Raw genomic sequence first — 26372 nt, 5'->3', positions numbered from 1 at the left:
CAACTTAAATCGGATCTATCAGACACTCAATTAGCTATTTTAATTGAAACTTTGGAAATTGCTAAAAAATAAGGTTCTCAGTGCTTATGATGAATTTAGGAAACAAACATTACTGATCTCTGAACTGATGTTGAGATGAGACGAAAAATGGATTCATGTGAAGCAGTTACAACTGATCGCTTTCTTCAGTTTCTCCATTTGAATGAATTAAGACAGTGCTCTACCGCCACCTACTGGGTGGTTTTTAATTTGATATTGGTTCTACACTTTAATAAGTTACAAATAAATTCATAATCTAATAACACTGATTTAAATGCAGTCTTCTTGGTGTTATTTTTGTAATAGTAAATACAGGATAAATACTTTAATAGCACTTTCTAACAACACGTCTGGGTCCATTTCTGCCCTGCACAGATACTGTAGATCTTTCAAAATAATTTTAATAATGATTTTGTTTATCAAGTTATTAGTATTATTAATATTATCATTATTATTATGTTATTATAAGGAGTCACGTACAACATTTTTGTTCTGTTTCCCTCTTTCTCGGTTCAAGTAAAAAAATCTGGCTGATCTGTTGTTGTTGTTGTTGTTTTTTATGTCAGATGTCTCCCCGACCCCTACCGCACATCTGTGTCTGCACATGCACACGTACAAAAGGATGACTGACAATATACAGAAAATAATGATAATTTTAAATACAGCAGGTCTTGACTATCATCTTTAATAAACATAAACACAACTGTATATTTTTCACAAGGGAATTCCCCTTCAGCATTGAAGTACCAATGCGCTGAGCAATGCTTGCAGGACCCCCCTCTCGCCATCCCCAACAGACAAAACACTTGTAAAACAGTGTGACACTTTCTCTCTTTCACACACACACACACACACACACACACACGCACACACACACACACTCTCTCTCACACACAGACACACACACAAACACACACAAGCACACCCTCTCTCATATTTACACACACTCTCTCTTTCTCACACACACACAAACACACACTCTCTCTAACACACAGACACACACACACACAAACTGTCTCTCTCTCCTTATTACACAAACACAACAGTGAACAAATGCGCACACACACACAAACACACACACACACAAGCACGCACGCTCACAGATACACACACGCACACATACATGTACGCACACTCACAAAAACACACACGCACGCACGCACACACACACACACGGACACAAACATGCGCACACACACGGACACGCACACACACACACACACACACTGCTGCTGACTGCTCCTGCAGAGGATTCTGGGTAAATTTCTCGTCAGTCTTCAGCTCAGTTTCACTGATGATCCAGAACTAACAAACCCAAACCCAGGGCAGAGCGGCTCAGTGAATGTGGTCTGGACTGAGTGGATGAGGCTCATTGTGTCTCTATAGATGTTGTAGAAGATCAGAGTTCCTGCACTGTGATCCACAAACACTCCTATTCTCCTGCTGAGCGCCTTCACTGGGAGATCAGTGCGTGTGTTATTGTGTGAGAATGTGAAACTGGAGGAAGAGCAGAACAAACTCCAGGACTGAGCATTACCTCCAAACCAACACTCAGCCCCTCTTCCCTTCCTCCTGATGCTCTTATATGACACTGATATAGACACAACACCATCTCCACTGCAGTCAATCTCCCAGTAACAGCGTCCACACACACTCTCTCTGCACAACACCTGAGGCCACACATCAAATCTGTCTGGATGATCAGGATACGGCTGATTCTCTCTCACATTCTTCACCTCTCTGTTCTCCTCAGACAGAATGAGATGAGTGTGTGCTGTATTTGGATCCAGAGTGAGGAAACAGACATCTAAACACAAGAACACACACAATTACAACCGCAGCTGTGTGTGTGTGTGTGTGTGTGCGCATGCGTGTGGGAGTGTGTGTGTGTGAGAGAGAGATTGTGTGTGAGTGTGTGTGTGTCTGTCTATCTGTGAGAGAGTGTATGTGTGTGTGTGTGTGTCTGTGAGAAAGTGTGTGTGTGTGTGTGTGTGTGTGTGTGTGTGTGTGTGTGTGTGTGTGTGTGTGTGCATGTTTGTGCATATGTGTGTGAGTGTGTGTAGTCCTACATTTGCGTGGTCCTGCTGTAATCCTCGTGTGTCCTCCATGATCCAGACTGTAAACACACACAGATGGAGAGAATGAGCTGTTTAGTTTCCCCCTCAGCTAATAAGCTAAAGCTAGCACTGAGCTGCTCAGCTACACGCTCCAAACTCTTGAGCTAAAACACACAACACTTGTTGGTTGAGCCGGGATGCACAATGAATGTAACACAGTGCGTTCTTTTCCTCTGCTGTTGGTGAAGCGAGCGCAGATACTGCTCATGTTGATGGAGACACCCTGCTGCAACATTCATTTATTACAGTGATCACACTTAGCTTTGCCATCGTTCTTCAGCACATGCAGCCTTTGAGCACATGTTGCAGTCCATCTCTAAACTATGTTCAGATTATTAAAGCTGCTCGCCAGCGCCCAAGTTCCTGACAGATTAGCAAGTGAAAAATACACATGTGTGCACAGAGAAGAGGAATCCAGATGTTGATTTTAGAACAAGAGTCTGAACATTAATCCAAGTGTCTGATTCCAGAATCTGAATCCATCTTCAATCCCCAACCCTATTCCTGACCTGATATTGTAGGATTCTTCAGCAGAAATGGAGGAAGAAGTTTCTCTGCTCAGCTCAAATGCTGAAACTGTACAGTGTGTCCCGCTTAATGTCACTGTAACTGAGCCAATACACTCCAACATTAACAGAGGAGATTCATTTCACACTCAATGATTTGCTCTTCATAGACATGACTGGAATACTCTACAAGCTGTATCTTCTGTCTGTCCTCACCCCATAACCCTCACAGAAAACTGAAGCTGATCACAAAAGAGCTTTCTAGTGTCTTTTTAAAGCCATTCAGTGTAAAAGCACAAGGCCAGTGCTGCTCCACATACTTGAGTTTGTCCAGTGTGTAGTTTGGATCCTCCAGTTGTTCAGAGAGCAGCTTGACTCCTGAATCTCCTGGATGATTGTAGCTCAGATCCAGCTCTCTCAGGTGTGAGGGGTTTGAAGTCAGAGCTGAAGACAGAAAACCACAGCCTTCCTCTGTCACCATACAGCCAGACAATCTACAAACACAGCAATAGTCCACATCACACAGTTGGACAATCACACATCTCTTTGTGTTGTGAAGATGCTGACTGCTGTTTCTGCTCATGTCAACAGCAGTGATGAACACACACATCCTGATTAGCTCTCCTTATAGACCTTTTTCTTGGCTGCTGCATAGCGACCAGCGTCTTCCAGTAGACTGGTTAGAACTTCCGTTTACAGCGTTTACAATAGGTAATTTGCGCTCCGAAAATGGGTTTCAATAGCATTTTTAATGGATTTAATGTGTTTTTGTGACGCACAACTTAGAAATGTGTCTGTTAAGGACGTAAAGCTGCGTTCACACCAGATGCGGAACGCGCGGATAAATCGCACTATTCGTGCGTAAATAACTGTGTGAACATTTTAGTTTACTTGCTTCATTCGCGCATCAAGGTTACTTCAGAACAGACGAGGGTTTGTGCGATGGGCAGGGCTTCTGTCTGCCTGGTGACCAGGCCCGGCGCTACGGGGGGGCAAAGGGGGACATTGCCCCCTCAGAAAGAGTTTGTGCCCCCCCAGTTTTTATAAAGGATTGTTCACTCAAACTGAAAATTCTTTCTGTCATTAATTATTAACACCCCCGTCGTTCCAACCTTAAGAACCCACATTTAAATATTTTAAAATATATGACATAGCAATTGAATTATGAAAATGGTGAGATTAAAGCTATTCCTATAGTTCTGAGATCCGGTCCCCGCGTCAGGTCTGGTGCGCCCGTAAATAGCCTTTAAAACGCGCACACGGTGATGGAGGCGCACTCAACTCACAAGGGAGAAAAGTGGGTGACATGATAGGAGCAGCTTAATTCATAACATGCTTTGGTTAACTAATTATTTAAACACAACTCTCTTGAGCTCTAAAAGGAAAAAACACACATAAGAAATTTACTGTTAAATTAATTTTAGCAGAGATGCAACTGCCAGTCATTTATTAGTTCGGGAAGATGTAGCCTAATAAAAATGTTTTAATAAAAACAAATAGTTTACTGCAGTCCCACAGTAGGCTACACTATAAATAATATTTTAATTTATTTATCATAATTATTATTAATATTATTACAATTAAACTAAAATTGACAAAACGCAGAACTCTCTGAATGTTTGCTTTCATTTTGCTAAAAAGCGCACTTTTACAGTTGTGTAGAGAAACATCCCTTTATGCAGCAGCAGTCAAGGTAAAAATGCCTTTTGCGTTTATTAAGTCAAGTTTGCAGTGTTATAAATGGAATATAGTGCTTAAGTGGATTTATCGCGGATCAACCGAGAAACCTCACGTGCTGCAGGTAAGCAGAATGATAATCTTTTAAAAGATGTAATTTAGGCTATACTGCTTTTTGCTCATGCAAAATTAAACAACATACAATATATTGTAGATCTATTTTAAGAGCTAAAATACAACATATCAAGTTTGTTTTGACTTGTAGCTCATGGCCCTAAAATGAAAATAACCTGAAAACAAGCTATTAAAAAAAGGCTTAATAAATTAAATAATTAATAAATAAAATTACGGGTAGGCTTAGTAACCTAATGGTTTATGATGGTTTACAATATCACGAAAAAAACACACTTATGATAGCCTAAGATAAATCTTTGTTTTTACATTTAAAATGATGAGAAAAAAAAGTTATGTAGCATATTGAGTTGCGTGTTATCCGTGCCTAAATTTAACCAATTTTCACGGTAATAACATGTGAATTTTGGTATCTTTTTAGGTATGTTTCTGGCTACACTAATGCCTTAAAATGTAACTAAGTAATTGTTTTAAATGACATTAGATTGTATCATTTAGCTTTTCCCTAGCACTGATGTTGGTTGGATAATAGGCTACGTGAAGCGTGATGACTCGGTTAAGCTGATTTCACTATATTTATTTACCGGTTAAATGAATAGTCTGATCGTGGGTCAGCTTGCATGCTTGTGCATAATTTGACGTCTTTACCTACAACTTTAAACATTCATAGGCCTGTTATTTAAAATAAAACGGAAATAAGGAGAATAACATATGATTTAAAGCACTCGTTTGGCACTGAAGCCATCATCCGTCTGCATTAATAAGCGGTAAGCATTACTATCGTTAATAAAATTCGTAATAGCGAAACTGCATATTGTTGTTACTATTAAAACGTAGCCTATATTACTGCCCTAGGTCAGTAACTTAGGCAGTAATGCATAATAATAATAAATGTGAATAAATAACCTAAATGAAAGAAACAAGAGACCAAAATGAGTCACCAGGTCTAGTGCCCCCCTATGGATTTAAAGTGCCCCCTCAGTTTTGACTTCCTGGCGCCGGGCCTGCTGGTGACTCTAGCTTCGTTGCTAAATGGCTAACATGGATTTTATGAAGAAAATAACAGTGTTTATGTGTTTTATTAAGGCTGACAAACAGCGTCGATACATTTAGGTCCATGTCTGAGTCCACTAGATCAGTTCAGAGGTGCAACCAGCTTTATGAGCTTATAAACTCCTCCAGAAACTGAACCTGGATGATGGAGGCTGGAGGATTTCCCCCGGGACACCAACAACAGGCGCACGTCACAACCATGCCCCGACAAGAGCAAGCTCCTGATTGGTTAATGCAGCATGAATGTCCGCTTGAGTTCAGATTTTTTAACTTGAGCAATTCGAGCGTTAAGTGCGTCAAAGGTGCATAGCGCTCAATTTGTGCCGCGGCATTTGCACCGCCCCATTCGCACAATTTGCTTCATTTACGCCATATCATTCCATGTCATTCCTAGTTCACGTGTCTGCCATCAGAAATACAGTGTGTGTGTGTGTTCCCGGATTGTCAGCTGTTAGCTCAGCAACTCTTCAATACACACATACATGCAATACTTCACTGCATTGTAGAGCAAACCAGATTACTGGCATGAAACTTAACAGGTATGTAAGTCATGCAATTTACAAAAATGACCAATAGAAGTCACTACAGTTTGTTTTTTTCTGTCATTTTGAAATGACACTAGCCTATATTTTCACTTTGTCACATTTATTAAATCAGTGTGTTAATGGGACAGTACAGGCTTTGTGTGTGTGTGTGTCAAACATTTTGGCAAATTACATGTGTTTGGGTCGCATTTCTTCAAATGATCAGTCTAGTAGGTGGTGCTGACCGACAACAGTATTAGTTCAAAGATGATAAAAATAGACAAAATAAATTAAAACTATCATGTTAAAGCTGTCTAAATGTGACTGTTTACATGCATCAGCTGCAGACCGGAAGTTCTTAGCATTCTACTTGCGCATACACACAAAGCATAATGGGTAAGTTTGCGTTCTAAATAAAAGGTTTATTGAACAAGCCCTCGCATGAGCTTACACACTCAACAAGGACTCATCTGTAGAAGTGTACAGAGCAAAGACATTGTTCATAATACACCACATCAAGCTGTAAAGTCTGCTGTGAGGAGGAAGAAGACACACTTGAGCTCAGAAGATCATCTTAAAGTCATGTATAAAACACAACAGGAAATGAGCTGATTTCATCATTTATATTGTGATTCTGTTGTGGACTAAAACAAAATGAGCTCAGACAAACACAAAGCCGCTCTCTTCATGTGTTCATCACCTGACCCACAGTCACATTCACACTGATGGTCCATTAGGGGACTTTTATTCTGTCAGGAGAGAAACACCTGATCAATATTCATGACTGCTGACTCTCCTTCACATTCAGCCTTTAGCAGATATTGTTTTAGATGAGCGAGTAATCAGGATTATTTCAGCCAGTTTATCATGAGACTTTTATTTGTTCTCAAGAAACTGAAACTGCACAAATATCAGAGTAGCTCAAACCTTCAGCAGGACACAAAACACCAAACATATTCAGAAATTGAAAGATACTGCAATTAAAGTCAGGCTAAAATTGCAAAAAAAAAAAAAGAAAAGAAAAAAAAAACTACAAAATGTCAGCAAACTTTTTCCATTGTTTTGCTTCTCTTGTTTTTTCCTCTTATTTTAATTTTGTATTCAATATTTTTCTATAATACATAAATTTGACTGTACTAGTTTTGGACCGTTATCATAAGTTATTTTGTTAGATGAGCTCCAGATTTGGCTAACCTTTTGTATATGCACAAATATATTATTGTAGAGCTTCCTATTAAAATAAATATGAATTTAAAATAGAGGTGAGTGAGGGGTGTACTTATATATACTGAACACTGTTTATTGTTCACCCAGAGTGTTTACATGGTCACACAGCAGTAATACAATAAGCATTTAGTTTAGGCTAGCTTCTGCAGATGGACATTGCTTTACAATGCCCTTGATGGGTGAGTGGGGGAGTGTCTGTTGTCTGTGAATTATTCATGAGCATTGTCACTCACGCATACAGCTGGGATCACCCAAATCAATAGCTGCATTTCCACTATCGGGCCAGTGCGAGCCAGGGCTTTTATCGGGCCAGGCCGGGCCAATCGCCCGGGAGGTTGAGCAGTGAGGCCGAAATCATGTCGCGTTTCCACTGTCGGGCTAGTAGCTCGCAGCGCGTCACGCAAACCCCGCCCCCAGAACAACTCCCGAATCGAACGTCACTCAAACCGCCCACTTCAGCGAGAATCATGCAGATAAAGCACACCACATAATCACGAAACTATTAAAATTAGGACAACCAAAACAAACAAATGACACGTTACTGTACAGCAGTACAACGTATGTCTATAGGCACATGCCTGTGTGTTTTCATTCATCATATTTATTTACTCGCCGACCGACTATTGGCATCGAAATCCAGTGGTCTTGCCACCAACAGAGGGACCCAGCACAGGGAGCGCACACATCCATAATATAACACCACATATATAAAATTCTCTGTTAATAACTCGATATAAAATGTATTTTATAACATCCTCTAGACAGACGCTGTCCAACATTCATCCTAAATGCTCCGGAGAGAACTGAAACAGGATTTTTTTTTTCCCTATAGGCTTTATGACACTTAATAGGTGATTCCCTTTATTTAAAGATGTTGCTTATATCTTAAGTAAAGTGTTCAGTGTTTCAGCACATAAGAGCAGCACGTAATAAAATATAGCCTATATTTCATTGCGCTCAGCAGCTATGCACTAATAAAGCTCTTTATGTATTTAAAATTCCTTTTTTTAATTTTACCACATCATATAAAAACATACACACTTGTTTGAGGACACAGAATACATTTTGAACTTTTCATCGGGGTTTTCCCTGATGCGTCAAAAAAGTGCTGCGCAGCTGGAGAACAAAAAAAAGGTTGCCTATAGTTTCTGCTTTCACTCATTCCGAAAATGCTCGGTTTGCATGATTTGATTAATTTCATCGTATCCAAATACTTTATAAATCATATTTAAAGCATTCTCCGATGTTTATTTATTTATTAGAAAATATCTAAAATCTTTTTTTCAAAGAATCTTTTGAAAAATGAAAGTTTAATATAGCTTTGAAACAGTTTGATATAGTACCTAATTGTTATAGCTATAGCTTTTGTTAGTTTTATATTGGTTTATGTATTTAATGTGATTTTATTATATCTGATATTTGTAATTCTTTAAATTATTTCAATATAAGGCTATATTATCTAGATATGACACTATTGTTTTGAGCCTACAAAAGTGGACACGAAATTTGTAAAGTTTAATGCCTTTCTGTTGTATTCATATAGTGTATTATCTCCAAAATAAATAAAAACAATAAAAAGAATAAAAGAAAAAAGCAGCTCGCGGCATCAACAGAGCTGTGAAGGAGCGATTTTTTTCCTCGGTCTCATACACACATACAGGCATCTAAACGTGCACAAACACCTTTTAAACTTGACAAAAACTCTTGAAAACCTTTACTGTCTGCTGAGCCTTTAATATGGTGTAAAGATTAATCTGGGTTATTGAAACATCAAGGAAGATGCAGCAAAGAAAAGTCACTTATAAATTAAAACTACTTTATTATTTCATGCAACAGCCTTACATTTAAAAGAGAAACAGAAGGGCGATCATTTGCAAAAAAGACCCCAGCCTATAATTTGTTCCAGATGTTTTCTTTCCCTTATATATTTATTTGTTTATGTGTTTGGTCCATGTACTCGTGTGCGATCGGAAAACTGTGCCCGCCTCTCCTTTCACTCCGCCCCGAAGCCCCGGCTGGCCCTCTTTGGCCCAAGGTATTCGGCGGGCCGAAAAAGGCTGGCCGCTGGCCCCAAGAAAGCCCCGATTTGGCCCGATTAGGCCCCGGAAGTGACAGTGGAAACGCATTTGGCCTTGGCTCGCTCGCTTTAGGCGCGATAGTGGAAACGCGGCTAATCCTAACAAAATAAAGATCATTGTCATGTTTTCTTTGAATGAGAGCACAGAATAATTTCCACATAATTGTGCAGTAAATATTCTAGTCTACAAGACTGCTTACTCTAAAGTCTTGTTCAGGCACATTCAGTGTGGTTTTTGGATCTTATTTCAGCTACATTTTTTCTCTAAAACCTACTAACCACACATAATATTTGTTTTTAAAAACACAAGCATGTACTTCAATATTTCTCACATATTATTGTAGCTCAGTTTGTTCTGAATACAAATAGAACACATGTCGGCCAGTACTGTGTAATAAGTAGCTAAAATCAGCACAGATGTCAGGGCATGTCAAAACATCTTTGGGGTCCCAAAATCACCTCAGACCCCTGAGGGTCAACTACAGGTAAAGTATGAGCAGTGTGAAACATAATTACTGATAAACCAGAATTCCTGTTATCTGGGTTTAGTATCACCCAGGATTAACATGTTCAAGCCCTAATATGAAACTGTCTGTCTGTATTTGTTGAGTGGAGAATCATTTACCTCAGTGTGTCCAGTTTACAGTTTGGACTCTTCAGTCCATCAGAGAGAAGCTTCACTCCTGAATCCTGCAGGTCATTGTTACTCAGGTCCAGCTCTCTCAGCACACAGTTTGAGGATTGTAGAGCTGAAGACAAACTCCCACAGCACTGAACAGTGAGATTACAGCTCTGTAGCCTGTGTAGGGGACAAAAACAATATGTATGTGTTGATCTGGTGTGTTTAATAGTCTGAAGCACATATGACTATATTGACTGGTTTAACTTCACTAATTAGTGAACACATCTGGTGCTTTAAGCTTTAAATAGTACTTATGTCTATAAAACACAATTAAATGGCTTCCTTCAGATGTTCCAATAGCCCAACTCTTTATTAAACACCTATCACTGCGAGAGGAATTTTTAAAAATTGTTTTATTTATTATTAGTTTAATGAACAAACTAATGACAATAATCTTCTGTAGCATCTTTAAAAGTTGCATCTTAAAGTAATTTACAGAATAAAGTGAAAAAGATGCGTATATAACAGAAATATAGAAAATAAATGAATATATTTATTGTTGTTTATGTGTTTTTGTTTCTAAAGATTCCTCCATGTCAGTGATCAGGACTGCCTGTCCTGTTATCTTGCCTGCAGCTCTTCAGCCTTATCCAGCCATGTCCACCATTTCAGTTGTCTCTAGTACAGCAGTTTCAATCTTCTCTAGTACATCAGACACAGTTTCTAGCAATAACGGTATGTTCCCACATAGCAAATGTTTTCTGGCCCAGCCACACAATAACTTTTTCCTCGGCCCAAGTACCGCAAAGAATGACGGCCCTGAAGTGGCCCATAACTGGATTAAAGACAAGAGTCACACATGGGCCATAACCGGCCCGAATATCAGCCAATTTATCACCCTGAACTGGGCCAAAACAGGTTCATTATTGGTACCGATTCTCAGCCATAGGTTAACCATATCAACACCACCTTTTAACCAGAAACCCCAAAACTGAGCCATAACCCAGCCCGATACCTTAACCATGTGAACAAATAAATCACAATAAGTCTTAATTCTCAAAATGTGTTTATTTAACAATAATGCACAAGCCATAGAAAAATATGATGGCTAGAATTGTTAACATAACTGTGTGATAGTTGCCTAAACGACATCGGTTATAACTTAATGAATTTAAATGAACACAGCACAGAAATCAAAATAAATTACACTACCTGTCAAAAGTTTGGGGTCAATTTATTTATTTATTTTTATTAATTTAATTTAATAATTTAAATAACATTATTCCGTTCATCAAGGTGGCATTTATTAAATGTTAAAATAAAAAGTTAAAATGTTAAACATTTATTTATTACTTATTGTATGTAGGTTCAAATTAAATGATTACTCCAGTCATTATTGCTTTTATTATTCATTCATTAATTTTCTTTTTGGCTTAGTCCCTTTATTAATCTGGGGTCGCCACAGCGGAATGAACCGCCAACTTAACAAAGCATATGTTTTACGCAGTGAATGCCCTTCCAGCTGCAACTTATCACTGGGAAATGCTTTTATTATTATTACCATTAATAATATAAATTATAATAGGTGATGCAGTGGCGCAGTAGGTCGTGTTGTTGCCTCACAGCAAGAAGGTTGCTGGTTTGAGCCTCCCCTGGGTCAGTTGGCGTTTCTGTGTGGAGTTTGCATGTTCTCCCTGTCTTCGCGTGGGTTTCCTCCAGGAGCTCCGATTTCCCCCACAGTCCAAAGACATGCGGTACAGGTGAATTGGGTAGGCTAAATTGTCCGTAGTATATGAGTGTGTGTGTGAATGTGTGTGTGGATGCTTCCCAGAGATGGGTTGCGGCTGGAAGGGCATCCGCTGCGTAAAAAATTGCTGGATAAGTTGGCGGTTCATTCCGCTGTGGCGACCCCAGATTAATAAAGGGACTAAGCCGACAAGAAAATGAATGAATGAATGATAAAATTAAACAAAAATAAATAAATTATATTTGTTAATGTGTATTTGCACATTTAAAATGCATATTTGTTCAGGTCAAATTGATTTTTTGATCCTTTCTGAAAAATGAAAGCTGTTAGCCCAGATTCGGCCCACATCTAACTCACATGTATTTCATGTGTAAATATATATATATATATATATATATATATATATATATATATATATATATATATATATATATATATATATATATATATATATATATATTTTTTTTTTTTTTTTTTTTAACCTATAGCTTGTTTCACTGACTCAAAACAATTATTATTATTATTATTATTACTATTACTATTATTGTAACTATTATTCTTATAATTATTACATATGTTTTAGAGAGGCACAGAGAGAGAATAATCTTGCCTGGATATTGTGGATCTTGTGGATATCGCTACACTGATCTGGGCCACACACCTCCCATCCACAATTGGCCCAAATGTAGTTTACCGTCATGCAACCAGTGCCATCATTGCAATACATCGCCCACATTTGGCTGACATTATGCATGCCAGCAGTGCCATAATGAGGCCACATTTGGGCCAAGTCCGTTTGCTATGTGGGTTGTAGCGAGGACATAAACAAGGATGTAAACCACGGGAAATGCTGTTTGGCACCGCAAACAATTGAGCTAAACATTCATATTTATCCATCAAACCGCTGTAAACACACACAATATTCAGCAGCGCTGCAGTGTCTCTCTATGCTGATGCTTTCTTTGCGTTCTACATCTCAGATAATGAACTAGCAAAAGATATAAGAATGTTTCATATTACTTACACATGCTTATTCTGAATATATGTGAAAGACACTTGTCAGATGATATTTTAGAGAGCAGGCGTGAGCTTCAGCTGTGTCAATTTCTGTCTGATTCAGACTCACACTGATACGGCTAAAAGCTACTCTGACTGATAGGATTTGCACAGCGAAAAAAGTGTGTGCTTGTAGAGCCGTGACACTTTTCCTGGTGATGTGGAGCCGATCTGCAAATTACAGCACAATACATTAGCTGACCATTCAGAGCCTCTTGAGGACGGGCCTTTCAGAGGAACTAGGACATATGACATTTGTTTTCATGTTAGCTGAGTAGCTGTATATAATCAAAGTCAGATATATAAAAAATAACCTGATTTTCTACAATTGAAGCATAAGCACGCATCGCATTGCATCTTCTCAACACAACCAAGCCTTAAAAATACACTCAATAGTTGGAGAAGTTCTTAAGGAGAGTGGGAGATCGTTCCAGAGTCTTGGAGCTGCGACCGAAAAAGCTCTATTACCTCCACATTTTGAGCATGAACTTGCAAATAGAGTTGACCCTTAGAGTTAAGAGATCTCAGAGGTTGGTGTAGATTTATTAGCTCAGAAATATACTCAGGGGCCATGGAGGGATTTAAAAACATACAGCAGTACTTTGTACTGAATTCTAAACTGGATTGGCAGCCAGTGTAGAGAAACCAGAACGGGTGTAATCTGCTTTCCTTTTTTATTTCTGTTAAAGGGCCATGAAATCCCCTCGTTTCAGCAGGGTGTTTTCACACCTTTACTTTGGAAAAAGTCAGAAAAGTGGGCGTGTCCAGCTCTGTTTAGGGGGGAGTGTAGGAGGAACTAAAGTGGGAGGGTGTGGGAGTGTCTATTTGGGCACGCGCGAGTTTCAGTCAAAATACACACAGGAGAAAGTGATGGTGTTCAACCTACATGGACATCTGTAGTCGAATTATTTGCCAAATTATTAAATGTTGGACTTTAATTGCAGTTTGGCTCTTTCATTCAGGGAATTCATTCATGCCCCTCGCGACAAACGAGATATTTGATTCGAGGATCTGCTCTAAGCGTGTATTTTTCACGCAATGTTTGATACCGCACGGCGAATGAGAGAAAAAAAAACTCTGCATTTTCCGGAAACTTAGATGCACACGGCAGGTAGCGTCAGAAAGACGCGTGTGTTATTCCGGTCACAAAATGCGGTGCTAATATTTTTGCACTCAGTGCAATAGTTAACTTAATTCGATACGAACAAACTGAATAAACAAAGAGCACTGGTCGCTCACTTACCAAATCTGTAGAGACAGGACAATCACCAGCAACTAGAGCTGCGTCTTTATGAAGAGAATACTACAAGCGAATCCGGATCTCAGCGTTTGCAGATGGGAACAGCTCTCAGGTAAACAATAATCCTCCTTAGACACGTAAGTTATTGTTGTCGCGCGTCGCGTACACTGTTAATCCACACGTGATCCAGATGAGCTCTCACAGAGAGAAAATGAAAATGAAACTTAACTGCAGCAAACTATAAAAGCAACACTTCACGCTTGTTTTGCCAACACAACGTGGCGTCTCTGTGGTGTAAACAGTGACACTAATGAATATTAATGAAGTTGCACAATAGAGCGCGCTGATTGGTTTGAACCAAGCCTTACTCATGCATTAATGCATCACACTGTAAGACGTAATAAGACTCACGCTGGCACAGACGCCCAGTCTGCACGCTGGAATACACGCTATTATGTCATGACCGTGACGCAGCTTCAAAAATTAGTTTCAAACAGGAAGTATGAATTTGCTTGAAATAACGCAAAAACAACCAATTTACACTTTTTAGTGAAATATATGTGTCCTAATAGTGTTTTTAGCAGTGTGGGACACATATACGACTGTCAACAGCTCAAAAAATGTGTTTTGGTGTTTCGTGACCCTTTAAAGGTCTGAACTCTTTAAAGGAATGTATTTTTCAGGAAGCAATGACAAATTGCCAATAGAATCTGAATATTTTTTACCAAAATCAATCAATTCACACTTGTCCTCCTTCAGTTGGAGAAAGTTATTCACTAACCAATCTCTCAGATCAGCCAAACAATTAAACAAAGCCAGAAGGGAGAACTGATCCTCAAACTTCATGAGGAAGTAGATTTGAGAGTCATCAGCATATAGACAGTAACTTATGCCATGCTTTAAAAAAAATTAAAAAATTCCCAACGAAAATAAGTAAAGGGAAAACAAAACCGGACCCAGTATCAAGCTCTGCAGAAACCAAACACTAATTGAATGACAGAAGAACAAGAGTTGCCCAAACTGACTGATAAAGATCTATCCTTTAGATATGAAGAGAACCATTCCAAGGCTAGACCCTGGATACCAGCGTGTTCTCTAGGCTGATTAATGAGGATGTCATGATCCACTGTATCAAATGCAGCAGTGAGATCCAACAATAGAAGAACAACAGGGCCACCTAAATCAAGCTCCAAAAAGACATCTGTTTTCACTATCCTTAATCAAAATTTCTAATTAGTCACATCTATGGTTTAGACGCTTCCTTAGAAAATAATACAGGGAACAATAAGTCGTCATTTGTGGCTGTTTATTGCAGAGTTAGTTAAAACTGATATGAAGTATACAAAATCAAACGACTTTGGCCAACAAACACTGAAGGTGAGGTCTAAAGACCATGTGCTCCCAACAGGCTCTTCTCCAGTAGGCCACACCCAGGCCTTTTAAGCTTTCACTAGCCTGCAGGGGGTGCTAATCTCCAAAATAAAATAAGATTAACAACACAACCCTTAAATAAAATAAACAAATGGCTCCTACAGCATCATTTAAAAAGCCTCAATAGAGCGGACTTTGTGCTATGACCAGCTCCAAACTGACTGAAATTTATCAAAAACATTATTATTAAACATGAAATCATTCAGCTGTACAGACACAATCTTCTCTAAAGCCTCTGAGATAAAAGGCCTGATCCACGGGATCTGCCCTGGTTTACTGTCCAGTAATCCCTGCCTTGGCTTTGTCCTCCTCCCTGTCCACCTGCCTGTCAGTTTACCCCTCACCTGTCCTGTACCCTGTCATGGTTTCATTAACATGGTTGTCGTTTCCATGTATTCTCTGTGTTCACCCCAGTTTTCCCCAATGTTACCCCTGTTAGTTGCCCAGTTTCTTGTCACTCCTCTGTTAACTCACTAGTCTCTGTTTGTTTAAGCTCCTCTGTTTCAGTCATTATGTGTTGATCATAGTTTGCTGTGTGTGTGTATGTTTGTCTTTCTTTTTTGGTCTTGAGCTCTGTCAGTTTCTTTGTGTATGGAATATATTAAACATTAACACTGCACCTAGTTCCAGCTCTTCCATTTGCTTTTACTGCCTGCATGATAAGAAGAAGATATAATAAAGAAGAGAACTTTCACCTAATAACAAGAAGGTTGCTAGTCCGAGTCCCAGCTCCAGTTTCCCCCACAAGACATATGGAATAGGTGAATTGGGTAAACAAAACTGACCATAGTGTGTGTGTGTGTGTGTGTGTGTGTGTGTTTGTGTGTGCATGTGTGTGTGTGAATGAGAGAGTGTATGTGTGTTTACAAACATAATAAAAAGTATTAAATGAATATAAATCCAGAACAGCCGAAGGGTGGTGAATGAGTGAGTGATTGACCTTAATAGGAAACACTACAACACTAGTGGACTCAAAAGGCAATGTCAAATATTATCCATGAACAGGGACACAAGTCATTGTTACTTGATAATTACCAGCATAGAGAAAGTCAAAATAGACAGAATAGAGAGAAAAAAAAAACATCAGTGTGATCATTCCACCCTTACCAGAAATGATTTTAAAGGTGCTGCATCATTTATAGCTGACTTGTGTGCAATTTCCACACAAAAGAATCAATACAACACATACAAATCCCCATGTCAGTTATAAAATGATCCTCCATGAGGGAAGATAACCACAGATGCTGAGCAGACCTGAATTTTCAACTGTACTCTTTAAATATGCGTTTACCTCATCAATAACATCAGCTACTGATCATAGATAATGTACTTTAGTTTATTTGCGGTTTTAAAGAGATAGTTCACCCCTTTACTCATCAAGTGCTGCCAAGCCTTTATGATTTATTCTGCTGAACACAACAGAAAATTTTTTGAGACAGATGAAAACCATTAGCCATTGACCTCCATAATAGGAGAAACAAATGCTATGTAAGTCAATGGTTACAGGTTTCCAGCATTTCTCAAAAAATCTTTCTTTATTTTCAACAGGAGAAAGAAACTTTTAGAAAGGTTTAAAACCCCTTGAGGGTGAGTAAATGAGGAAATGTACACTCTTGGGTAAACTATTTCTTAAACAACCACTGCCAATACATTCATCTGGATATTATTAAAACACTAAAATATTAAATAATAAACAATTATCAACAGTATTTTGATGTGCAGATGACATCAATATGGTGCATGTTCATTAACATGATGTATTATTTAATTTTAGCCAATGTATATCTCTTAGATTAAAGCACTTAGACTTACAGAGCTCTTTTGGAGGATTTGATGACTGCTGATAGTCTGATGAGACACTCGTCTGATCTCTGGAATTTCTGAAGCTCAAACTCCTCCAGCTCCTCCTCTGAGGTCAACAACACAAAGACCAGAGCAGACCACTGGGCAGGTGAAAGGCGAGCATATGACAGACTTCCTCTACTGAGGTGAGACTGAATCTCTTTCAGCAGAGTTTGGTCGTTCAGTTCATTCAGACAGTAAAACAGATTGATGGATCTCTCTGGAGACAGATTCCCTTCAAGTTTCTGCTTGATGTAGGCAATTATTTCCTCTTTGCTCTGGTCTCTGTCATCCTGCTGTGTCAACAGGCCTCGTAAGAGTTGTTGATTGGACTGGAGTGACAGACCGAGAAGGAAGCGAAGGTAAAGATCCAGATGTCCATTCTCACTTTCCAGAGCCTTGTCCACTGCAGCCTTCAGGAAATCAATCTTGCCTTTAGTTTTGCTTTTCTGTATGAAAAACCATCCATGCTTCTTGTCATTGTCTAGAATCAGATGTTGATAAAGGGCTGCAATGAACTCCTGAATGCTCAAGTGAAGAAAGCAGTACATGGTACCAAGAATGATTCCCGTCTCCTCCTTAAAGATCTGGGTACACATGCCTGAGTACACCGATGCCTTATAGACGTCAATGCCATAGTCTTTCAGATCGCTCTCATAGAAGATCACATTGTTTCTTTTCAGCTGCTGGAAGGCCAGTTTCCCCAGTGAAAGGATGAGGTTTGGATCCCAGGAGACATCTGCTGTGTTTTCTCCATCATACTTTCTTCTGCTCTGCTGGATCTGAAAGCGGAGAAAGTGTGTGTACATCTGTGTCAGAGTCTTGGGAGATGCCTGCAGTGTTTCAGCATGAGCCCTGTGTTTCAGTTTCAGTATGTTCTGGAGAACAGTGGCTGAAATCCAGCAGAAGACTGGGATGTGGCACATAATAAAGAGACTCTTTGACTGTTTAATGTGATCAATGATTTCTCTGGCCTGATTCTGATCTGTGAGTCTCTTTCTGAAGTACTCCTCCTTTTGGGCATCATTGAATCCTCGTATCTCTGTCAGCCGGTCGATACAGTCAGCAGGAATCTTACTGGCAGCTGCTGGTCTGCTGGTGATCCAGATGAGAGCAGAAGGAAGCAGATTTCCCTTGATGAGGTTCGTCAGGAGAACATCCAGAGAGACTGCTGAAGATACATCACGACACGTCTCATTACCAGCAAAGTTCAGAGGAAGACGACATTCATCCAATCCATCAAGGATGAACAGGACTTTGGATCGTGTGCTTCTTGTAAGGTTCAGTCCTTTAGTCTCTGGGAAAAACTGAGTTATGAGGTCTTTTAAACTTTGTCTTTCTTTCTCCTTTAAGTTCATCTCTCTGAATGGAAGAGGAAATATGAAGCTGATGTCTTGATTTTCTTTCCCTTCAGCCCAATCCAGAACAAACTTTTGCACAGAGACTGATTTCCCGATGCCAGCAACTCCTTTTGTCAGGACAGTTCTGATCTGCTCGTCTTGTTCAGCTGCTACAAACAAATGTTTGCATTCAACCTGTATCTCTAGTGACTGATGATGTCTGGAAGCAGCTTCAATCTGTCTGATCTCATGTTCAGTGTTGACCTGTTCACTCGCACCCTGAGTGATGTAGAGATCTGTGTAGATGTTATTCATAAGTGTGGAGTCTCCTTGCTGAGCAATTCCTTCAAACACACTTTGATATTTCTTCTTCAGGCCACATTTAAGCTGATTAATGAAGAACAGGTCATCTAAACACAGGAGCAAAGAAGCAGAGATTTAGTCTTGACTTATTTTTAAGTGTCAGTCTGACAGATCACCATGAGTAGGGCCAGACAACATTTTCAGACATTGTTTGCTATTTCTGAGGAGAATTTTGTAAAATATCTGTAGATTACAGCGGAATGATTTTGGGAATATCATATCTTTGGTATTATCATAAATAAAAATTAATTATATAAAATACTAAATAAAAATAACACCTTTTTAACTTGTAAAATAATAATATTTAATAATATGTAATCTTTATGATAAAAATCAAATTAGGTCCACTTAATTTCTAAATAAAGCAAAAGTCTCGTAAATAACAGATCTACTAAAGGACAGAAAATATAACTTTATAAACTGTACTGTAAATAAATCTTATGAACATTTTCATATTAGTCAACAATATTACTGAATTAATAAAAAAATAATTAATTAATTAATTAAAAAATGATGGGCTAAAGATCTGTGTAAATCTGCAGGTTCCTGTGGTTATAGCCATGATTCTCTTACCCACAAGAGTATCAGCAGCTTGATCTTGCTTCATCTCTCTCAGGAAGAAGAGTGTGAGATCAAGAGCTGCTTCTGTGATTCTGCTTCTGTTCTCATTAAAGTCTTTTACAAACTCTTGTCTGTTTTCTGCTTGTAAGATTTTCTTAAATTTCTCCAGTTCATTCTTCAGAAATCTGATAATTTTGCTCTCAAGATTCTATGATTGAAGAAACAAGAAGAACATTTAACCAAAACATTCGGTAACACTTTATACAACTACACACTATGAACCATTTATTAAGCATTAGCATCTAGTGAATCATTATCTGTTAAACATTACCTCTACATTAATAACCGTTAGTAAGCAGTTTAGAACTGCAGCTACAAATGCTCTATTCTAGATTTACAACCACATTTATAATGTGCTTAATAATTGCATTTTCATGCTTTGTTAATGATTTATTTTCATTAAGTATCACATTATTTACAAACCATTTGTATTTAAGAGTACACTGTTAAAAATTGTCTCGTTAAAAAACAGTAAAATACTGGCAGCTGCAGTTGCCAGCAATGTACTGTTATTTTACAGTATGTTGCTGTAAAAATACATGGACTACATTGATTTACACAATACTCAAGTGAACTCATTTTGCCCACCTCAAATTGGTCGACTGCTGTATGAGTTTATGAAGTAATGTGCTATACATGCTTAGAAGTATACTTACAATGATAACTTATTTTAGTTAATTAGAAAAGTTTGGTTTAACTCTAATGTCTTATATTTCACAACAGCACACATACATGTAAATTTGGAATCTTATTAAGATCTGGTGATGTTCATGTTGCTATTAAATGACAGAGTCTGTTCTCATTTAGTATAATAAAATTTACTGCTCCTATTCAATGTTAAATCTATTTTTTTACATTATACGTCTATATATGGCAATGATTTCTGTAAGTTTTTAAGAATATCTTGGACAATAACACTGCTCTATGGTGTAAATTGACTCAAAGAGACATCAATAATCAGCATATGAACCTCAATAATGGTGACAACTAACAAAATTAACAGTTTAACTCACAAACAGGCAACTGAAAGTCTAAACATAAACAACAGCAGAATCAAACACAAATAAAGAAAACTGTTAGACCATTATACAACATTTATTTATACCGCAATGCATGCTGGGATATTTGTACAGTGCCACTCCCAGCATGCATTGCAGCATGAAACATTTGAGATGTTACCATTGTTGAAATACAAGGTCAGATTCATGAGGTCTGAGTGTTTATTTGTCATAACTGAACTGTTTTTGTATGTTATTTCTTAACTGTTAAGTAATTACGGAGGTATCTTTTCTGTTTCCACTTCTCATTAATTAAATTAATACCTGCAACTAAGCATAAAATCTATTGCATTAGGCCCTTCTTTCAGATTTATAACAAAACATTTATCAGAACTAATTTCAGTCAAATAGATTTCTCTGTTTATTGACTTCCCAACTTTATTGCTATAATACAAGTGTTTTGTTAACTCTGTATTACAGCAGTTGGAAAATCTTCTTAAATAAGTTCAAGGGTGAAGAGCCCAACTAAACCAGCCCCTCACTCCATTATGGTGACACAAAAAACACCTTAATTTCTGTTGGATCTCAATGAGAATAGTATGGAAGTCCAAGCAGTCAGTAATAAGTGTGTCTGCTGTTGTTTGTGGAGTTGTTTAATGATCCTCTGCTGAGACTGAAGCTGTTTTATTTTATTTAATGTTGTAACTCAAGTCACTGTTTGTGTTTCTTGTTTATTTTCTTCAGTAATTGTGATTATTAACAGCAGGTGTTCATCAGTGTCTGAATTCACTCATTAGTGTTCATTAAAACTGTCAGGTGAACTATATTAGTTAACTAGTGTATGAAATAGTGAACAAGGACACAAAGCGTGATTTCAAACACAGACTTCAAAACATCGAATCTGAACTCTGTTAGCTCACAGTTTTCTGCAGTTGGTTACTTTCTCGAAAACAAAAATGTTACCCACAAAGCATTGTTTTTAACAGAATATTACTGTTTAAGTGAAAAAAACATTATTTTACTGTAGAATCTGACCGTTTTTTAACAGCAATTTTTTACAGTGTAGTTGGTGGTTTTTAAGATCATTCAGAATGAGTTAGTAAATGATTAATAAACTATTGAAATCAACATTTATATATCTTATTATTCAGGCATATAGTAATAGTTAATTTGTATGTTAATAAATGCTTTATTAACTCAATTTCATGCAGTTTTGTGAGCTAATCTAAAGTGAGGATTAGTTATGCTTTATAAATCCCTTATAAATGACCATTAAAGGTTTGGTATCAAATGAATGATAAAACTGCAATCTTATCTAAAAAATTACTGTAAAGTTTAAACATTGCTGATTAACAGGAGTGTCAAAATATGACATAAAATTGGGAAAAACAACAACAATATAATAATTTAACAATATATTAGGAAGCAATGTTTAAACTGTACAGTAATTTTATTTTAGATAAGGATGCAAAGATACATTTTTTATTTGAAGTACAGCTTCATTTGTGTGTTTTCAAATGAATAGAAATTAATAAAGTTGTTTATTTTCTTTTTTCCTGTTTAGAATTTAACTGAGCCTTTAACAGTCATTTATAAGGGATTTATAAAGCATAACTAGTCCTCACTTTAAATTAGGTCACAAAACTGCATGAAGTTGAGATAATAAAGCATTTATTAACAAATAAATTAACTATTAATATATGCCTGAATAATAGGAGTTATAAATGTTCATTTGAACAGTTTATTAATCATTTATGAACTAATCCTGAATGATCTTAAACTACTCTTATATAACTGTTTTGGAAATAATGTAATAATTAAGTATTGAAAAATAAATCATTAACAAAGTATGAAAGTACAAGTATTAGGCACATCATAAATGTGGTTGTAAATCAAGCGTAGAGCATTTGTAGCTGCAGTTATAAACTGTTTACTAATGTTATTAATGTAGAGTTAATGCTTAACAGAAAATGAATTCACTATTTGCTAATGCTTAATAATGATTCATAGTATGAAGTTATTATTAAATGTTACCAAACATTAATTTGCAACTACTGAACAATTACAAATACATTATAATACATCATACTACAGGACTGTGCTTTATTTTATTGGCTGATTAACAATATAGAGTGTGCAGTTATTCTCAGATGAAGTAGATTCTGGCAGGCATTGAGCACATTTATGAATGCAGAATGATTTTAATAATTTTACAGCTACAGAAGCCAAGTCATATCAAAACACAACTGAAGGTTTTGGATTTGTAAGATAAGGATTTGTAATGATTTGTCTTATAAACAGGAGCAGTTTGAGAACAAAAATCTGTCTAATGTCTGTAATGCAATATCTGAACAGTGGCTTTAAATGTGAAAACATAAGCATCTCAGAGAGCATGTTTTTTGTGTGTTTAAAATAACTAATAATTTGTGTGTGTTTAAACTCTAATAGACACCTAAACATTGATGTTTTAGCTAAAACAAGGCTTACATTTATCTGTCAGTGAAAATATAGAAGACATGAAAGAATAGCCCAAACTAGACTAGTCATCAAATACACATGAATGAATGACTGCACGTGTGAAGTCTGTCTAATCTTTGTATTGTTAGTCTAGATTTGGATTACTTTTAAAGTTCCACAAAAGCTCAAACTTAGCCTTTAGTCAAGCCATCCTCATTTGGACATCTATTGAACCAAAATAATATGCAGAATAATTGACTAATCCATTCATTTCTTAGAAAATAATGCACACAGAGGGGTAACAGAGACTCCACGAGAATCACAGTTGTGCATTATTTTATTATAATCCAATGAACTGGAGTCAATGATTACTTAAATTAATTGCTTTACATTTTAATTAAGCAGTATATTTTTAAAATAACTATTTTTCACACCTGGAAGATCCACTGGAGATTGTCTGTGAAACTCATGTGTACCCGGTGAGTCTCGTCTCCTAAATCTGCTGACTCATATTCAACACTGTTAACAAATAAAACAACAGTAATTATACATTTAGCGGCAAACAAACACAGACAAATCTTACAAACACTGAAAATAATACATGTAGTGCTCATAATAGGGAGGTAGTGGACAGATTTGTTACTTGAGTTTTCTGTTACATTGAGCTGAGAAATCACATACTATTGTCTCTGTCATTAAAAAGCCCTGTCAACCACAAAGTCAGCTTTGAAATAAATATTTGATTTACAGTTCATTATTACACAAACTTTTAGCTACAAAACAACACAGCTACATTTACCTTCAAAAGCTTGACCTTTATTTAGATATACTTACAAAACAATATGGTTATAAACTTCTTCAAAACATCTTTCATGTTCCACAAATGAAATAATCAACATAAATCTGATATTAATATTTAATAAAAGATCCTCTGAATAAGACGCCAGGTGTCTGTAAATGTCTTAATGAATCACTAAAGTCATTTGATTAATCCAAACAACTGATTTATTCAGGAATGACTCTCTTTACTGAATTGTTGGTTTACACAAAACTGTTGATGTGAGCATGAGCAATAATGTAAAACACACAATACCTTTGTGCAGATGATGGTGTTTCCCCACTAAACTCTGGTGGATTCCCTTTTGACCAGTCACTCTTCAGAGACACAGAGCTGGACACACATGATCCTGATCTCACACTGAACAAACAAACACACCAGAGGAATAAACTGCAGGACAAACTTCAGTCTCCTTTAGAAGAGTTTATCAGACAAATAGGAGTTTGTGTAGTTTAATTAAGGGCAAACTAATCATTGGCTCAACCATAAAAAACAAAACATTAATAAAAATAAATGACAAAAGACAAAAAAATAAACAAAATTCCCTTCATTGAACTACACATTAAGTTTAACATGTATATCTGTATTAATCTTTGTGTATTGCTAATGTTTGTGGCTTATGTTTGTGGCTGTTTTTACCCCAATGACTTCATATAATGAAGCAATATCAGCATCTGATCATGCAGTTCTTATTGGTGCTGGTTGGAAAGAATTTTTACTGTTGATCAGATGTCAGCATTAACCCTTTAGATCGGCCTGAGCTGAATAGTTTCTGCATTTCATATGGAGTTCATTGGAGTAAAACCACAGATTAGTGTGTGCACAAACACACTTACTGTGTTTACTGTGTTCTGACAGCTGAGGGGTTTATTTTAAGGTTTTCAGACATATCAAAACAAGTGTGCAAAGGTCTCTCTTGTACCTTTACACAACAGGCTTTAAACCAGTAGATCTCCAACATTTTTCACCAAGTAGCAGCTAAGAAGAAAACTGTACCACCATTTGATCAGGCAATAGCAACACAAATAAGTGCATTGTTGTTGGTCTTTGTTCTTCAGACAAAGTGTTGAAATAATGGTGCAAAAACAGAGTCAATACCTGTGTTTCTCTGAGAGAGAGTCCTTTACTCGCTCCTCTGCCATACTGTAGCTAAAACACCAATGCAGACATTAGCAGAGCTTTGAGGAGACAATCATATATATATATATATATATATATATATATATATATATATATATATATATATATATATATATATATATATATAAAATGAGTTACTCTGACAGTAAAGGGTTAAATGCAGTGTTGTTTAAGGATCGTCAGCTTGTTGTTTTCAGCAGCTTTTCTTCCTGTTCAACTGGAAGGTCTGCTTTAACTTTACTTTTGATTTGGTGACTCTGAATGTTTAGAGTTATATTTAATGCTGAATTATTGGACACTATTGAGTCAGTCTGATATAGAAGAGCACAAACACTTTAAAGAGATTAAAAATAAAGCTTTTAGACACAGTGTTTAAATGAGCGTGTTTGACTCAGTGTTTAATCTGTGTTTGAGGATTTAATCTTCAGGATCAGACATTTAAATCACACTCACACATATAAAACCCCTTCATCATCTCCACAAATCAGCGTAATGTAGAAGTGTTAAACTCACATGCAGAAGTACAGACGCTCTTGTGCAGCAGGAACACAATCTGAGCTCTTTCACTCTTTCACTTCACTAAAACACACCTGTGTGATCTACAGGTAGATCCTGAAATATTATTGGCTCCACAGAGTGATGCTGACATGAATATTCATGAGACTCTCCTGACTGTGGGTGTGTCCTTGAGACAACACAAAAACAACTGGAGCTGAAGATATCTGTGCAGCTTCTCTGAGCACGAGTGTGTTGAAGGAATATAAAAAAAGTATAATATAGTATATATATATATATATATATATATATATATATATATATATATATATATATATATACACACACACATAGTGTAACATAATATATATGAGGTATATGAGAATAGAGAAAAAGGTATTTGAAATAAAATCCAAGAGCTCTGAAAAATATTTAAAGCAATGTTGGATCAATAAAATAAGATTACAGATGGAAATGGAAATGAGTACACCCCTTACAGATCTCTCTGATGAATTATTACTTTCTCTCAGATGCTGTTCAATAATATGTGTGTTTATACATTAGATTAGTCAGGACTGAAGCCAAAACAGTTTAATTTCGCTGAAATGTTCATTCATTCATTTTCTTTTTCGGCCTAGTCCCTGATTTTTATCAAGGGTCACTACAGCGGAATGAACCGCCTACTTACCGGAGCACCTAGAGCAGTGGTTCTCAAACTGTGGGCTTCCTCTTAGTGGTACGCGGAGGAATCGCCAAATAATGAAAGAAACAATTAACACTTTTAATCCTTTGATGGGTAATATAACATCGATGTGATCAGCATTGTCTGC

The 26372-nt window shown here is 37.1% G+C and overlaps 1 protein-coding gene across 1 annotated transcript; it reads right to left on the bottom strand.

Moving 5' to 3' along the window:
• Positions 1–708: 708 nt before the first annotated feature.
• Positions 709–25641, bottom strand: LOC108183677 (NLR family CARD domain-containing protein 3-like). Its single transcript, XM_068220619.2, has 10 exons — positions 25561–25641; positions 25006–25056; positions 24163–24267; positions 23504–23588; positions 19567–19762; positions 17261–19040; positions 9978–10151; positions 2983–3156; positions 2109–2155; positions 709–1846 (listed from the first exon to the last, which is right to left on the bottom strand). Exons 2-10 carry the CDS (start codon positions 25047–25049, stop codon positions 1317–1319), a joined length of 3135 nt encoding a protein of 1044 aa, XP_068076720.2. The 5' UTR covers positions 25050–25056; positions 25561–25641; the 3' UTR covers positions 709–1316.
• Positions 25642–26372: the final 731 nt, after the last annotated feature.

The sequence above is a fragment of the Danio rerio genome, chromosome 4 (assembly GCF_049306965.1).
Source record: "Danio rerio strain Tuebingen ecotype United States chromosome 4, GRCz12tu, whole genome shotgun sequence".
Classification (NCBI taxonomy): Eukaryota; Metazoa; Chordata; class Actinopteri; order Cypriniformes; family Danionidae; genus Danio; species Danio rerio.
This window is presented reverse-complemented; position numbering and strand designations above follow the sequence as displayed.

Coding starts and splice junctions, on each gene's coding strand:
- LOC108183677 (XM_068220619.2), bottom strand. CDS start 25,049: ATGGCAGAGGAGCGAGTAAAGGACTCTCTCTCAGAGAAACACAG. Junction 24,268..25,005: donor TCTCTCTCAGAGAAACACAG/GTATTGACTCTG, acceptor TTGTTTGTTCAG/TGTGAGATCAGGATCATGTG. Junction 23,589..24,162: donor ACACCATCATCTGCACAAAG/GTATTGTGTGTT, acceptor ATTTGTTAACAG/TGTTGAATATGAGTCAGCAG.